Source organism: Apteryx rowi, unplaced genomic scaffold (assembly GCF_003343035.1).
Source record: "Apteryx rowi isolate R43461 unplaced genomic scaffold, aptRow1 scaffold_272, whole genome shotgun sequence".
NCBI lineage: Eukaryota > Metazoa > Chordata > Aves > Apterygiformes > Apterygidae > Apteryx > Apteryx rowi.
In genome coordinates, this window is record NW_020449108.1 from 1,170,423 (window position 1) to 1,188,371 (window position 17,949).

The 17,949-nt window shown below is 36.4% G+C and overlaps 1 protein-coding gene across 1 annotated transcript in view; it reads left to right on the forward strand.

Moving 5' to 3' along the window:
- CLNK (cytokine dependent hematopoietic cell linker) overlaps window positions 1-17,949 on the forward strand; it is a 65,628-nt gene that overhangs the window by 36,578 nt on the left and 11,101 nt on the right. Inside the window, exons 7-15 of the mRNA XM_026068500.1 lie at window positions 39-121; window positions 566-611; window positions 3,667-3,695; window positions 4,059-4,078; window positions 5,584-5,712; window positions 9,299-9,326; window positions 12,992-13,010; window positions 14,148-14,223; window positions 15,336-15,376. Of these exons, the coding sequence (XP_025924285.1) occupies window positions 39-121; window positions 566-611; window positions 3,667-3,695; window positions 4,059-4,078; window positions 5,584-5,712; window positions 9,299-9,326; window positions 12,992-13,010; window positions 14,148-14,223; window positions 15,336-15,376 (471 nt within the window). The remainder of the gene's footprint in view (window positions 1-38; window positions 122-565; window positions 612-3,666; window positions 3,696-4,058; window positions 4,079-5,583; window positions 5,713-9,298; window positions 9,327-12,991; window positions 13,011-14,147; window positions 14,224-15,335; window positions 15,377-17,949) is intronic.

The window sequence follows — 17,949 nt, forward strand, 5'->3', positions numbered from 1 at the left end:
CTGAATTACTAAAGTTTGGGTTTTTTCCTCTTTTGCAGACACACGTTGTTTAAAGTCTTTAGGTACCACTTCCCATATGACTAACCAGCACGCATCTTCTAAGCCTCCTCAATACCTGACTGTAAGTAAATATCTTAAACTCAGTTCACAAATATATTTCCTCTTTTCTATGATATTGCTTAAAGTTAAGTGCAGCCTAGTTAAAATCTTAGCCAAATAACATTTATTTTTTACAAGTTCACAACAGTTGCATCATGTTCCTTTTTCACTTTGCAACAAATATTGCTGTTGCTGTCCTTGTAACTTATGGGAACCATATCAACCGTATCTGTCTATATATATCTGAATACAGATATATCATACCTGTATTTATGGGAGACAATCAGCCCCACAACTGTGCTTAGTGCCTAACCTAACTGCTTTCACTTATTAACTGCATAAGATCAAGACTGGATCTACAAAGGAAGCATTTGGAGGCATCTCAATCAAGAACAACATGGTTTCTGTTAGCTATAGTTTCATGTATGATGACTAACATCGCGTCTTTATTTTATTTTATTAACAGAAACACATGTCTGTTCTAGAGGGGAGGAGTGTGCCAAATGTTAAAGGTATAATAAAATATAACTGTTTTTGCTATCAGAAATAGAAAATATTGCTTCCTTATTTAGTTTTGTACATATGTAAGTAGACATTACAAATGATGAAAAAGGTGTACTTTTCAGAACAGCAGCCACTTTCAAAAATAATCATAGGGAGAAATTTAGAATACTGTTTCAACTACCTAGCACTGAAGAAATTACTTACAAATGGAGATACATTTTATCCCACGAGCCTCAGTTCCTCAGGGGAAAAAGCCATTCTATCCAAAAATCAGATTGTACTTTTTCTCCACAATTATAAAGACGTAAGAGTTTAAAAAAAGCACCTACATTATAATAAGCCTATTTCCTGAGCTCAGTTATTATACTATATTCACTTTAACTTTCTCAGAAGTGAAACCCATGCACTTGTGAAATAACCTGTATCTCCTAAACAGTTTCAACTAAAAGCTGTTAGATTCCTGCTGTTCTTTGGCCTTTTGTATGATTGCTTAGACAAGGAAATACATTCTACAGCATAATCTAATAACTGTTTTAGTAGCAGTATCATCTAGAATAATAGCTATTAAGGATTTACCTCCTATACTAAGGCTGGCAGTGTTCTCTAAGAATATGCAAAATCTATTTTATCACGTAGCATACATTCATTTCTCCATTGCTTTGCCGTTAACTGTAAATTAGTTTCAAAATTCTATAATTTTGAGGCACAAATGCATGTTTTTTTGTTTGTTCTGTTTTGTTTTTTATGGTGAAATCCTAGAGAGATGATGATGCATATTCTAATTCTTCAAGCATTTAATGAAATGTCCAACTACTAAATCTTTTAATTTGTAATTTTACTCAATTATAAGTTTATTTTAAAAGGATGTTTCTATTTTTTTATATATATTTGATATACTTTAGAGGTAGCAATACCTTATGAAGTGAACTACTGAAGGATTAAATATCTGATTCACCTTGAAAGGGATTTTTCTCTTATTATTTTCAAATCTCTCAACCATATGCCCAAATATAGTCAAAAAGAATGAAATAATTGCCATATCAGGAAAATATGATCACTTTGTATATTCAGACAACAGTGTTATATTTGACAAGGTAGAAATATAATGCAAAGAATTCAATACAAAGCAGAATTTATTTTTCCCCTTTTAGTTCATGCTGTAATACAAAGCATAGAGTCAAAAAAATTCCTACAGATTTTGGGCAAGTAAGCAGTATATACATAAAGTTTGCAAAAATGAAAGGTTACACTGAATCCTGTGAGCAAATATTGATATAGCTTGTACAAAAGCCAAATCAGGATAAATTCTTAGTAAACCAGCTTCAAAATCAACAGAAATCAGTAGCAACGCTCCCACTGACAGTTAGCCAGTTTAGATATAATCTCAAATTCCACAATGATTTAGTAGATTGGATTTACACGTTTATTTACTTCCCCAGGATATGTGCTGAAATTAAGAAAGACAAAGATGGTGCAGGCAGGCAAATTAAATTCTGCAAGTTTGAGAATGTATCTTATATCTATTTTTCAGTCCTTTATGCTTATACAGGAATCTTTTTTTTTATTTTTAGTTAATAACTATGCTGTTATTAAATGTATCTTAACATTTATTCTTGCGCACAGTGCTGTTAAGTGGCTTTGCCACAAGATGGCATAAACAGAACAGAAGATTTTTTCATCGGTTATTTTCTAGAATTGTTAATTATTTAATGTACAATTATTTTAATTCAGAGCAATCTGTTATGGTTTACTTGAAACAGAATTGAAAATCTATTTTTTCTCTTTTTGCATTAGCTAGGATGTCAATATGTAGAATTTTGAAAATATTTTCAAAATAAAAACTAATTCAACTAGAGTAAATTTTTTTTTTATTTCTAAGATGTCCTATGTTCATTTAAATAATCAGTCATACTGTGGTAAATTTGTATAGAAAATAACATTTTTTTTATTGCTTTTCAAGATTTTAATAGATTTCTATACAAAAATCAAATTAATTAGCCAAACAAAATGAGTCCCAAACAGCTTGATAAACATACATATAAAATCTCTGAGCTAACTTTAAATTTACAAAGTATCTGAAAAAATATCACTATCAAACATTTTATTCTAAAAGCCAGGGGTCAATCAAAGTTCACTCTCTTTTACGAAGTATCACAAAAATTTTTTGATTTGCTTTATTTTGTATTTCCAGCTAAAATAACCAAAAATGCTTGTTTTTCCTGCTTTAACTTTAGCTATTCCCTAGTTAGCCCTCTTATGAAATGAATGTTTGTGAGTGACAGTAAAAAGAATTACTTGGCTGTAAGATAAGTTTCTCAACATTTCTATGATCACCATAATTATCTGAGTATACTTAGTTTTATATTTTATATGGAGAGAAGCACAAATGGTTCAGAATGAGGTATAAATTGCATCTGCATCCATCTGTGAATCCATCCCAAAAAAAGGCTAAAGTACAGAAAAAAAGGCTAAAGTACAGAAAGAACAAAATCCACTCCACTTGCATTAAGCTTCATTCAGAGCCTGCTGGCATCATGTGCAGAACAGCTAACAGAGAAAATTCACAGTCAGTTTCTGGCTTCAGTGACCTCAGTCTGTGGTCCAGGCTGTGGCTTGACTTCATTCACACAAATAACAATCCTTCACTGAATCTCAGAAGTTTCCAGGCCTTGCATCTAGGTTCACAGAAATTAGAAAGTACCCTGCTTCCCATTAATTAACAGGAAAAAAATATGTAAATACAGACGTGTTAGTAAGGTGAATGCTATGGGGCCAGCAATATGACTATCAGTTCCTTGGAGCAAAGAGTTCTGTAGGTGGAGCAGGGTGTATGTGGGAGGATGGGGTAGACTGCAGAGATATACATCAGTGCTGTGTCTGGACGGTGAGCACTTCTCACTGTCATTCACACAGTGGAGTAGCTTATCACTTCACAGATTTATCTACAGGCACTCCAGTCCATGAGGCCTGCTGATAATAAATGCCAAAATAAAACTGCTTCCTTTATTTGTGAATTATATGGACATCACTCTATTATTACTAATTATTACTAATTATCTTTAGGACAAAGAATGAACATAAATGAATGTCAGGTAAGCAGAATCTCTCATCAATTACAATTTTTTGCAGATAATTTTGCCATTGAATATGTGGGACTTGATTTTTAAAAGCATGCTCCAATTTTGCTAGCACTAACTTGTGCTCCCCAAGAGTAAGAGCACACTATTATCTGCAGTTCTACATTATTTCACTTATTTGCATTCATGGCTTATGTAGCAGTCTTTTAAAAGTCAGAGACTTAAAAATGCAATATTAAAGTATTTGTTATGTGTAGAATAAAAAGAACCCCTTTGACTGTTGACACAGGTATGTCTGCTTAATCTAAAGTTTTGTCTTTTCTTGTACTAAAACAAGGAGAAAAAAGCTTACACATATTTTTGTTTCCTCTCTTCTAGAATCCTATGCCTCTCCCACGGTAAGATCACTTAAGAGATAGCTTACATGCATTTCCTGAAAAGCATGCTCAAAGAATGCTAATGAAGTCTCACACCTATCTGCATCATTCATGTTAAAAAGATGACTGGAAGTGAGCAGACATCATTTTTCTACCTGGTTCTATTTGGACTGTTTTAGCTTCTGAAATGCAAGTAGGGAGAACAAAAAAAAGATGAGCCATAAGTCTTCATAACTAAATCTCAGGCATGCATAGTTGAAATCCACTTGACTGAGAGTAAGACCAAGTAAAACGTCTAGAAGCCTTGAATCTGATTCAATCCAGACTTAAATTAGCAGGAAAAACTTCTGTTGATTCGTATTGGTGTCTAAGGCTCTGTTCACCCTGATAATATTGTCTTCATTGCCTCTGAAATCTTTTTTGCCTTTTTTTTTTTTACCAGAAATATAAATTGTGTCCATAGAAATCAATTGGAATTTCGCCACTTACCCCAAAAGAAGATAGGCCAAGCTCTATTCCATGAATATGTATGCATATATTTTTCTACGATATGCCCAGAAACAAAAATTAATCTCTTCTTGATCTTTTCAACCTCAAACAATAACAATTGCTACAATTAAGACTTACTTTCAGAAGGTAGTCCATAACTACCAAGCTTATTTCTTAATGCCTATTGAGTGCCATGGAAACTGTAAACAGTTTTAAAATATGATTAGCATTACAGATTATTCCTTAAGTTAAAATATGAAATAAAACAGTAAAAAGAGAAAAGATGCAGCTTTACAGATTCAAAATTGTAAAAGTACACAAATATGAACATTCTTATTTAATTATTCTGCAATGTTTCACTATTTGTATTATGGTAGCTGCAATAGATTTTAATTTTCTCACCTGACTTAATTTTGGTCTATACCATACAAACACACAAGACTCCGCCACCAAGGAACTCATTGCTGTTGGCTGTGCATACTGGCAGTGCAGAACAGGTGCACCTCCAGTTTTACTCATTCAAGCAGATCTCCATGCTACAAGCAGCTACACAGCTTCTACTTTAGAGCTGGTCTGTGCCTGGCTGGTTTCAGAGCATGGGCAGGGTGAGCCCACATCTCCCAGAAAATGCTGGGTACCTGTAAGTCATGAGTTTTCTGGGATAAAGAGTATCTTTTCCTAGGTGTGTTTGAATTGCAGTGCATTCCCTAGCTGGGCCTTATATACAGCCGTATCCACCCACAAATACTGACACTGAAGAGCTGTCTTTGGTACATAACTTTGAAGTCTATGAAAACAGTGTTATGTGGCACATAACAGTACAGTAATGTCTTGCAAATGTAGAGTATTATCCAAAACTGTCATTAATTTTGAAAGATCTGAATAAGGTCCTGGACCTGAGCTAAGGTCAGCATGAATATATTGAAACGCTCTTGGAAAATTCCAGTATTTTACTTTTTGAGCCTGCACTTACAGCACAGTCCTTGTGCCTCCTTTATATCCTAATAGTTCTTCAAATTCTTCTTTTACTTTGTTAGGCCTCTAAAGACACTGCCAAAGCAATATCAGCCACTTCCTCCAGAACCGAAGATAAGCAGCCAGCTCTCTCACACAAGGAAAACGTTCAGCCAAGCTCATACCTTTCCAATATCAGCAAAAATCACAAGGTAATACTACCTTCTATTTCAAACACTGGAGTTTCTTTACACTAATTTCCTGAGAATCAAAACACTCTCCTTGGTAAAACCATGAGACTGTACCTTCATCACATCCCTGCTTTTACTGAAGAATAAAAATGTTGATTCTTTAGACAGCTGTGAATAATCAAGAGTAGTGGTATTTAGCGTAATCTGACACTAAACTTTATAAAGAAAAAACTGCCAAAATAATGGTAAAGTGAAGGAGTGGAAAAGTAGGTGGAATTCTTATGAACATGTTGTGTAAGTTTTGTCCTGCTTTTTCTCACTAACATTTAGAGGTTTTGCAACCACTTCTGAGTAAAAACAATTGCACTTGCTTAGCCCAGTTGGTGAACCAAGTGACCAAAAAACACACTGAACGTTCCAGAAACATACAGAAAAACAGTCCATATCCCAAGAACATTATATTCAGGAAAAGAGATGAGTAATCTGTAGCCAGAAATCTTGCTCCAGCCCATGAGACCAACTGATCCAGATCATGAGTCACTTCTTGCCCTTTCTTTACATGCTCCCTCTCTCCTTACTGGACACACATAGAGAGCAGGTCACAGGCTGCAGGAAATGTCTAGGGAGGTCACTTCTTGCTGTCCTTTACGCCAGAACCCCACAGCTCTTCTTCTGTCATACGACGTACATGTTCACTCACCATCTTAACATGAGAGCATGTATGAGTGCTGAGTCATGTACCAGGGACCACTTGTGTCCAGCCACATGATCGAACATGAGTATGTTATGAGAAGGCTTGCTTCTTGTCACATGTGTCTAGTCACATGATCATGTATGCACACTTCTCACCGTAATGTAACCAGATATATAAGCGCTCCTGCTGTGTGACTAAAGTGCACATCCATAAATGGGGAAGGCAGCAGACACATATTGGAAAATCAGGGCTGATACACATCCAGGGGCCACAGAGTATAATGTTCAAATGCCTCTCTGTGGAAAGTTATTGCAGCCAGAAGTTTGGGCACAACTGATCTATGTCCATTCTGCCCATCCTTTTATAAGTAGTTCCAATTTCAGTTAGTCAAGATGGAATTTTTTCATTTCACAAAGGTCACTACAGTCCAAATCCTACAGTCCAAATCCCACAGAAAAAAAAGAAAAAGAAAAAGCTTACAAATCAATGAAGTAATTTTCTGCTTAAAGTTAAGTATTTACTTAAGGAGCCTGCTGTAAGTACGATTTTTTTTTTCTGAATGGTGCTTAAATTCTTTCATGGATTAGGTTTCAAAAGCTGTTGGATATTAAGACATTTTATTAATATGAAGTAGCTTCATATTCAGATGCGTGACCTGACCTATAGCTGAAAGTTCCAAATCCCATGACTGATTCTTCAGTCATGCAGTTGCTACAACATCCTTCCCCTTGGTAGGGCAGCATATAAATTGAAAGCTCTGTGAGAACTATTATGAGCTGTGTTTGCCAGTAGTCATCAGTATGCAAAGCACTTGGATTTGAAAAGTCCTATTATAAAGCCAAATTCTGTAATATAAATACATGACATTTCATATTCTAGAAGTAAAAGAAGGCAGCAAAAATCATCATTACCAAACTTCACTTCACATTGCAGTTATAGATACCAACATATTTCTAGTAGGGTTTTTTTTAATTATAAGGTTTTTTTAATCACATGAGTAAGAGAGGAGTGGCACAGACTAAGACCACATATGATCTGGGAAGGCACTTCACAGATTTCCCACACAAGCCTAAACAGGCATTTCACCTAAAATATCTGTCACCTGTCTTCAGTCCAGTCCCAGGATTGTATGGCAATACAGCCATTATCAGCTAGACTGTAAGCAAAGTTGTCCAACTGCAGACTTGATTTAGGACTGCAAGATTCATTTTTCCAACAAGATTTGGAAGACTTAGAAAATTGCACACATCATTATTTTTACATTCTGTAAATAGCCTCATAAAAAAATAGGCCTGTGTAGGATCACAGAATGTATCTTAGAAGCTTCGGTGAGATGCAAGCTTTTACATGCCTATGGTATTTAGGGTATATCAATGGCAAAGCCCTTCATGGTAGAATCTAGTTCTGCAAGTACACCTTTATTATCTCTTACCTGTACCATGCACCCAGTATCTTGAATGTAGACTTTCTCATGTCAGATAATGACCTTAGAGCTAACAAATTGCACAAGCTAACACAAAGACAGCCATCTAAATGCCAAACAATTCCTGTCATTTCTTTTACACTTGCAGGAACTTTCCTCTAACAGATCGTTCAAAAATTTCTTGCCTCTTAACCATTAGATGCTCTCTCCATGCTTATGTTTTCAACAGAGGAGCACGGAAGAGTCTCCTTTTCACTGAATAGGTGCTGAAAAATAGGTCCCAGGGTTTCCTGTACAGTGTCTTCCTTTTGCCTTCTCTTTGATTTAACAAAATAACTCACTGTCTTATTTTTTTAATCCAGGTGGTAAGCTAAAAAGGGACGGGACTCCGGAGCCTTAGAAAAACTTAATAGCTGCTTATCCACACCTTATGTGTGTATAACTTCTAAAACTTGGTCTTAATCTCTTGTATAATGAGATTCAAGCTGCCAAAAAGCACTTTTCAAAATTACATCTTTAAACTATCAAACACCATTATCATACGTCAAAGCTACACTAAGGTTTTCCTGTGAAAAAGGTACAGAAATAAATCCTATTGCTGACCTTCATCAGACTACTGAATTAATCTGTAAGATTTACATAAGAAGAGTCAGGGTCCTGGTACCCTCCTGGTGATAGGTGACTGGCTGATACTCAGGTGGTGCAGACACCAAAATTAGAACTATTTAATGACAGCTTGCACAAGTCAAGGGTTTACTTTGATGACAGAATAGGCTAACCTGTGAATTCTTGTATAAATCCTTTGGAACAGGCTAGGAAAAAGGAGTTCTGGTTCTCAGAGAACAGAACTATTTTTTGAAATATTTTCTGATGATCTTTCTTAGGAAAAGATGTGCCTGTCGATCAGGCATATCATGAGAAGGCATAAACAAACCCTAAATACCTACTTGAATCAGGACCCTGATGAGCATTCTCTATTTCTCTTTACCTGTTTGTATCTTGAGTTCCTCTTCTGCATCTCCTTTCTTCTATGCTTTTCATTCTGCCACTGTGAATGTCTCATTTTTGAATACACTGAACATTTTTGAATGACATTGAACTCTTCAATCTTCAAGGAACTTAACTCCATTTATAGCTGATATTAAATTTGTGATAAGACTTTTTGGCATGAGATGAAAGTATTGAAGACAGCTCATAATCACTCAGATCTCCTCTCCCCTCCTCCCAGAATAAATCCTTAATAAGGACTTTTCTGATTTACCATAATGAATTCAGTGGATGCTATTCCTTTTTATGGAAGTCCATAACCTTTTCCTGCAAATAATTTATGTAAAAAATAACCACCTTCTGAATTTATATACCAGTAATAAAATTCTTCTTTTGCCAAGGGCTGTTAATTTTGCAGTGATAATATAATCAAAGTATTTATGTACTTACAGCTTTTCTTTTATTTTATGATAATGAAATGTTTATAATTCTTTCTTTTCTAGACATCTATCTGTTAAGGAACTCAATGAAGTAAGTAATAATCTTTCCATATAATATTATCACAAAAAGCATGCACAAATTATGTGATGGCACAGCATCTAATGTAATGGCATTTCAGTCCATGACTTGGCCTGTTAGGTAAAAATATTATAATAATCACATTATATTTGGGCAGAAATATATCTTTAATGCATGTAGTATTTTCAAAACCACTACTCTGTGAATGACAGATTAGTTCCTGAAGTTGCTTACAGCAATAAAAATATACACACAGTGAAAAGCTCCCTTCCCAAGTATCTAGATGAAAGCATATCTCTTAACTGCAAAGTGCTGCTGATGTCTATGAAAGATTAACAGCAGGGAGGAACATTCTATTTCAGAGAAATATAGATTCCAGATGTATTTTGGAAAACAGAAAACTGAAATGATAGGATCAGTAGAACTTAAAAGTATTACACTGATGTAAATACAAGGGTACCTCAAACAAAGGTGACCCTTTTCAAGAAGAGGAAATAAAAACTGTCAAGTTTTATATGCAGAACTAACCTTATGTATTACCCCCCACGAGCCACTTCTCCCTCTCTTCCCCCACAGGTATGGCTCCCCCTAGCCTGTCCTAGGGCTTGGCAGACCACCTCCCTTACAAACCTTACAAAATCTGTCACTCAGACAAATGGCTGCTTTGCCTGCAAAATAGCTCTGGCAGTCCCTGACAAAGCCACAGCAACGTTCCTCAGTCTTCTGCGTGATCCTGTAGCTTCCCCCATTCAGACTATTCACAGCCCTCCAAAGAAAGGCAGAGGGCCTCAGCCACAGCGAAGCCCAGCACTCACCTCCCTCTGAACCCCCACACAGCATAACATCCCCCCCCCGCCCCCGTACGGCACAACACACCTGCCCTATGCCAAAGCTCACATTCACACTCCACTATGTCCTCAAACACTTCCTCCTCCTGAACCATGGACAGCCCAGTAAGCCTCTGTGTGTCCCCCAGTTCATGTCCTACCAACCCCATCCTCCAGCTAACAGTCCACCTTCCTCGTGGCCAGTTTGCAAAGCTCACTGCTCTGCATCAAGTACAGCTTTAGGCACAAGGCAACTTTTAGCACTGCCTGGTGTGCTCTCAACTTAAATGCGGTTGAAGCAGCAGCTCTGAGGTCCCGTGTCTGACAGAGAGGCCAAAAAAGCTCTTCCCTCTCTCCCTCCCGTACCTCCAAGCTGACTCTTCTCCTCAGGGCTTCTTCTCCCAGCATAGCTGCCTCTGTGAGGCCCAGCCACTCTGCAGCAGTTCCAGACCCATAGGCCTAAATAAAACATAAAGCAATATGGCATAGAGCAAGTTTTTTTTTTTTTCTTTTTCAGATCCCAGTTTCTGTAAAAAAAGGGTTTTTAAAAGTGCCTTCACCTTCTGTTCAGGCCAATGAATTAAAGCAGAGGAAATGGGTTTAGCAAAAACTTGATAGAAAATAATGACAAGCAAAAACTTCTTAAGTGGTTTTCTATAGGAAACCAGTCCATAAGATGTATTAAGAGATATATTCCCTTCAATAATGCTGAATGTTAAAGGATGTTTGCAAAATTCAGAAATAGGTTATAATTTATAGCATTTTGCATTTCTTACTGAACTTTTTATTACCCTACCATATTTCTATAGTACTTTTTCATCTCATTACAAGAGAACAGAGGAAAGAAAACAGTCTACACTATTATAAAATCCAGCCTCCTCCTATCACAAAAACTGTGTCATAAATCCATATACTGATCTAGCCCTAACTTCAAAATCCTTTGAATTTTTGTTCTTTACAGTTCTGAGTGGGAGACTGTCCCAGAATCTTACTCTTCCCATGGTTAGAAACTGTTCTATTTTGCAAGATTTTTACAATACAGGCTTTGATTGCAATATTGTAATAAGCACTTAATGCTTGGTACACAAAAAGCTTTGTCTTGTCCTAGATGCTGGCTCGTTACAGAAACCAAATATGAAAACACCCCCAAGAACAACAAATATCTTACATCTGTAATTAATATTTCTGACTTGGCACTGTACAGCTGCCCAAATACTGCAGCTCATAATAAGCTCATAGCTTGGCAGACATTTTAAGGAGGAATATTGTACATCTCATAACATGAAAAAGATAAAATTTAATTTGGATCACTTCACATTCATACAGCTCCCAAGGCATAAGGATCACACCTGAAGAAGTGTGATCTTGTCAAGTTTGCAGACACCAAACTGCGGGTCAATATGCTTGAGAGCTGGACTGCCATTCACAGGGACCCAGACAGGCTAGTGGAAAGGGAGAAAAGGAACCTCATGAAATGCAACACAGACAAATGCAAAACCCTGCATCTGGGATGGACTAACCCCCTGCAACACTGACAGACTTGGTAGCAGCTATGCTGGAAAGGACCTGGGGACGGTAGGCTAAACATAAGCCATCAGTGTGCCCTGGTAACTAGAAGGCTAACAGCATACAGAGCTGTATCAACAGAAGCAGAGCCAAGAGATCAAGGGAAGGAATTATTCCCCTTTGCTCATTAGACAACATCTGAAATATTGTACAAGGCTGGTGTAGATAGACAGAGTGGGTCAGCAGAGGACTGGAACACCCACCCTGTGAAATGAGCCTAGGGGAGCTGGACCTAGTAGCAGCCTTCCAACACTTAGTTACAGATTACCCAGAAGGCAGACCCAGGCACTTTACAGAGTGCACAGTGGAAGTAAAAGACAATGATCACAAATTGAAACTGGGGAGGTTTCAACCAGATAGAGGAAAAAAAAATCAGTAGGAGGGTAAGTGCTGGAACAGGTTGTCCAGAGAGGCTATGAAATTTGTGGTGCTGGAGGTTTGCAAGACCTAACTGGATGATAATCTGAGCCCTGGTCTGATCTCATGGCTCACCCTGCTTTGAGCAGGAGTGTACTAGATATCTGCAAAGGTCCCTTCCAACATGAATGATGCTATAAATTTCTAATTAATGGGAAAATATTTTGGGGGCAATAACTCTTAAGGAAGACTCAAGTAGCAACATCTACAAAGAGTGGAAAATTCTTTTCTTTAATATTTCTGTATTATACTCTTGTGTATCAGAAATATCAAAATAATTGAAATCATATTACAATCAAAATAATTACTATTCCTGTGTGAATCAAATACAGAAATACAGTGAAAGTTTATGAGTCAAACACTAGTCCCTAGACACTTATCTATCATTTATTTGTTTGTAATATAATATGCTGCATTAACACTGTCCACACAGTGATTTTGAATGAAATATCTACCAAAACAAGAAAAATTACTGTACTATCAGTTAAGGAGCCTGAAAATAAATGACTGATTTTAATCTGTTGATGGTATGTCTCTGATTTAATACAAGATCAACAAAGGAAACACCTTGCTATAAGTTAAACTAATATACAATAGTGATCGTGAAATGGTGTTTTAGTGAGTGCATCGTTGAGACAAACTGTATGTTCAGTTATACCCCTAAAAATTCAAGTCTCCTTGTTGCCAGTGAATTGAGATCAGAATTCAGCCTGAGTTTCTGACAAAGTGATTAAGATATTTAGGTATTCATAGTGGTATGTCTGTAAATTGTTTTAAAATCAAAAGATGTTTGGGTCTCTTGTTGTAAATTCAAGTTGGTGATCAAAAAATGTATCTGTTTGTCATCTATTTTATCATTTTATACAGGCATCCGGAATAGAACAAGGTTAGTACATAATAATATGATATAAATTTGCTGTCTTTCCTTCATATAAGAACACACCAGCTGAAGCAATCAGTATAGGAACCTGATATCTGTGCTGCCATGTAGCATCAGACAGTCTGGCCCTGTATTCAGACTAGTAAGAGACATCCCTCAGGTATACCTCTGCTGAGAACAGATTTAGAGTGCCCTCAACAGTTGTGGAAGACATACTGGGAAAAGGAATTTAATGTGGCATTAATTACACCTATTTGAGCAACCAGGGCATCACATTTGTTCTGAGCATATCAAAATCCTTGGGTCCTGGTGAAAACATGACTGTTGGAACCTGAAAAAATTGAGGGAAGAACATTCTGAACTGTGAAGCCTGTGGATTAATTCGATCTGCGCAGAGATCATCTCTCTTCTCTCCCTCTTGCCTCCAGTAATTTGAAGTTGGGAATTTTGAAATAAATATTTGTAAAAGTTTTAGGTTTTTAAAGATGCAAATGGGCCCAAATCAGTTTTTAAAAAACATGTTTGAAAAACATGTCAATTCTTCAGACTTACTGACTTCGTTCAGCTTTTAAAAACTGGCTTGAGCCACTCACTGTGTAAGTGTGCCCTGCTTCTTAAGGTCCATAAAAAAATATTACTCTGAAATATTCCGAGAATAGATACAGGAGAAAAAAATTTTATGCGGTTTATATCTCCATATCAATAAGTTCATAGTTTTCTCTGGCAGTTCCTTTTGAGGCATAAGGCACAGTTGCCTGATCTTTAACTAGAAAGGGTATCAGCTGCATTAATACACTCACTGCCTACTTATATCTCCCTACAGAAAGGATTTATGAATCCTCCATACACTTCTAGTAGAGCATTCTGCATTATTTACCTATATGCTAATTCATATTTGCCATCAACAAAGCTTGTAATATTCAGTGTCACATGCAACATTCAATACTAGTATAAATGTTTCCCATTGAAATCATTAGTTTAATTCTTAAAGTCAGACTGATTGTAGCCTTTAAGCTTTTACTACTGAACTGCTTTCCATCATATATGAACTTAAATTAATTTAATTCATGGTAGTTGTTAGATACTGTCAAAGTTGCACATGAGAGGAAATAATACTTTTTTTATTATTATTATTATAAACAGTGGCAGATTTGGGGAAGAAACTTGAATTAAATTTCCAAGCAGAACAGTATAAACCAAAATATCATCCTGAAGACAGGTAGGAATATAAGAATTTCATGAGTATGTACTGGATGCTTCAAAACCTAACCATTCTGCACCTAGAAAACTGATCTTCACTATGCAATAAAAGCAAGATGATACCACTCTCTGATGCCACATAGTGAAACATTATGTTTTATTCTGAAGCATGGGAATAACTGTCTTTCAGAATTGCCTTCAAGCTATTGTAATTGCACATGCAATTTTTGTCGTTAATAATATACTACTGTACTATATTTTTCCCTCAATTTCCATGATAGGATGTTAAATATACTATATAAAGAAGCCATGTCATCCCCAACCTCAGCATTTCCCCTCCCACATATATTTTTTTTATACATAAAGAAAACAGGTGGCCTTCTGAAGGCCAGTTATTCCTCTGTAGGAGTCTGCCAGTTACTCCTAATTTTCTGCTTTTCCAACCTATGCAAATCTTTCTTTTTTAAAGGTATTTTTAAATCTAAATCTATCACACCTCTGCTCTTCTTAAGCACTTAATAAAAAATAAAAGATAGTATAGGATAACTTGAAGTGGTTTAGTATCTTTCCTAGACAAATACAGCTGAGTGAGAAAACAGAACCTCTTGCCTAACCTTATTTACAATGCTGGAGTTTCTCGGAGATAAAATTTTTGCATATACTAAATTTAGTAGTATTTGTGACTTGTTTCTTGTTGTGTGGTAGCAGTGCACTTCCTAATGAAAGGGTTCTAGCTGATATTTTCAGTACAATCAGCTGAGTACTCAGCAGTGGTCTAGAAAATCACAAATGACAGGGAACAATTGTTCACTGTCTCTTTCTATAGAAAAACTGGCAACATCAGGGGAAATTAGTGGGGGATAGGTTCAAAACAGACAAAGTATGAAACTCTTGTTGTAGAGAGTAAAAATTTAGAGAATTTCAAGAAGTGGCTAGGGAAGTTAATGGAAGAGAAATCCATCAAAAGCTATTAAATACAAAACCACCACCTGAAACCCAGGAAGGCCCTAAGCTGCAATTTGCTGAAGGATGGAAGGATACTCTGGGGAATATATGCACTGCCCTGCCTCTGCACTGCCCACTACAAGAAACATTTGTCTGACATTACTTTCATTTATTGCTTTCTCCTAGTCTTCCATGTACACGGGGTTCTAAAAATGTTTGCAGCTCAGGTAAGAACCACAGATTGCTTTGAAACCTAAAACAGGAATGGATGAATGCTAGTTACAGTTACATGTGCAAAACTGTGACATAATAAGAAACGAATCTGTGTTTGTGTGTGTGTGTATGTCTGCACTGGGTATTTTCGATGCAGGGAGTTAGTGTAGAGGGAGCTAAACCAGACAAAAAACAAAACATGACACAGACAATAGTCATGAAGAAGCAACAGGAAAGTTACGTGCTTGGTTATACACCTGTGACTGGTTCAATCTAAGAAAAATTCATTCTCCCCATGGCGAACCTAGAATCAGTGTTAAACCATTACAGAACACCATACCCAGAAAACTAAGCCGATTTGGACAAACCAAGGAAGAACAATAGGGAGAGGAAGAGATGGAAAATTGTTTAGGTATACAAAGAAACACTTACAGAGAAAGAGCATGCTGTGAGCAGAACAGTCTGCTTTTCCAGGCAAAGATAGAATTAGCTGGGCTAAGCGGAAGTTACAGATGCTCAAGACATTATATAGGCTCCACTATTGCTTTAATACCTTTGTGTAAAGGAATAAATTGGGCTCTTCCGCAAAGAAATTGCAGATTCCTAGAGGGAAGACTTTGTAGGTGTCATATTCAGACAAGTCTGTCAACTTATTATGGCTGGAAATAGTACATTCACTGGACTGCATGATTTTACCTAAGGGAATGTACTGGAAGCCAACATTAACCTCTGTGGGCGCCCTGCCAAAAACAGGTCCATGGTATGGCTTGCCCAGTAACCATGGCAACATCACTGTTCATTTTCCTTCTATTTTTCTGAGAATCCTAGAACTCAATGCAACATAAAGGAGTAATTTCACTAGTATCTTATGCATAGAGATTCCTCTCTCTCTAACCCAGATGATGATACTTCTGCAAACATTTAAAAATTGTGTTAGCTTTTTGCTGTCATTTTATCACGTATCATCCACCCACCTCTCTTCCTAATCTCTTCTAGAAAAACATGGCCTGTTTTTTATTTAACCCCAAATTTCTATTTGGTTTATCCCTACTTATTCAATAAACTTACAACTACTTTAAAAAGCATTTCCATAAATCCAAGAGAGAGGTAAAAGACACCATCTGCTTATGGGTTTTTGAAAAGCAAAATCCCTTTATCACCCATACTAAATGACAAAAATTGTGTAAGCAAAAGAAAATATCTGTCATTCTACTGTGTAAGCATGATTTCTTTTTGCATAAATATATACTAAGGAGAAAAGATACTATAAGGAAAATTATTTCTTTAATATATTTGTCTTTCATAAACAGACTAATTTATGAAGAGCAAACTCCATCTTCAGGATGGATGCATTATAAATGCATGACATTGCAACATGACCTTGGTCTTTTGGGGTTTTTTTGAACTTCATTAAAAGCACACCAGTCAAGTAAGTTTGTGCTATCACACCACAACAATTGGCAAATTAAGCAAAAAAGTAAGGCTAGCTACACCACAAAACTCATGTGGGTTATATAACCAGGTATTTTGAAAATCCCATTAGACTTTTTACATACCTAAATAAGCTTAAACATCTGTTCTTAAGTGATTTACTAACTTGTCCAGTAGACTTTTGAATATTTCCAAGGATGGATCAACATCTCTGGGCAACTTGTTCCAATATTTTAACCACCCTCATGGTGAAAAACAAAAAAACAACAAGCAAAAAAAAAACCCTACTCAGAATTTTCCTGTATTACAACTAGTGTCCATTACTTCTTATCCTCTTCCTGTGCAACTCTGGGAAGAGTCTGGCTCCAGCTTTTCTACACCCTCCCACTAGGTAGTTGCAGACAGCAATAAGCTCTCTCTTCAGCCTTCTCTTCTTAAGGCTGTACAACCACAGCTCCTTCAACCTCTCCTTCTTCATCATGTGCTCCCCCACCCCCTGACTTTCCTGGTGGCACTCCACTGAATTCATTCCAGGATGTCAATGTCTTTCTAGTTAGTACTGGGGAGCCCAAAATGACGCTTTCAATTACCTAATTTGCTTAAGAACTAGATCAAAGTTTATCAATAAAAAGAAAAGTCCATGTTTGGATTAAAATAAAACTTTTGAGAAGAAATCTCAATTTTGTTAAATTTATACAAATAACATTTTATGTAAATAACTTCTACATATGGCTGTCTTTCTCTCCGTTTGGTATTTTTAGCTTTTATTGTTGAAAACTAATGATTTTCTTGTGCAAAAATTTAAAACATTCTTTTTCAATTTCTTGGTGAGCATTGCAAGAGAATTTTCTACTTCTTGTCCTGCAGTTTAAGACTTAGCAGAAAAATTTCTACTGAATATAGATTGATTGCCCATTGAAGACAGCTGCTTTTCTACTGACATCAGTGGGCATTGTTTACTGCCTTAAAAATAAATGTAATGCTGTCAGAAACCAGAACATGGCACACACATGCATGAAACAATGAAACACAATGAAAACTATTCATCTGTAAAAGAACCATCTTCCTCGTTGAATTCCTTTAATATTCTATTATACACTGTGTATAGGCAGAAAAGTAATAAACTGATAGAACATGAACCATAGATAAAACATAA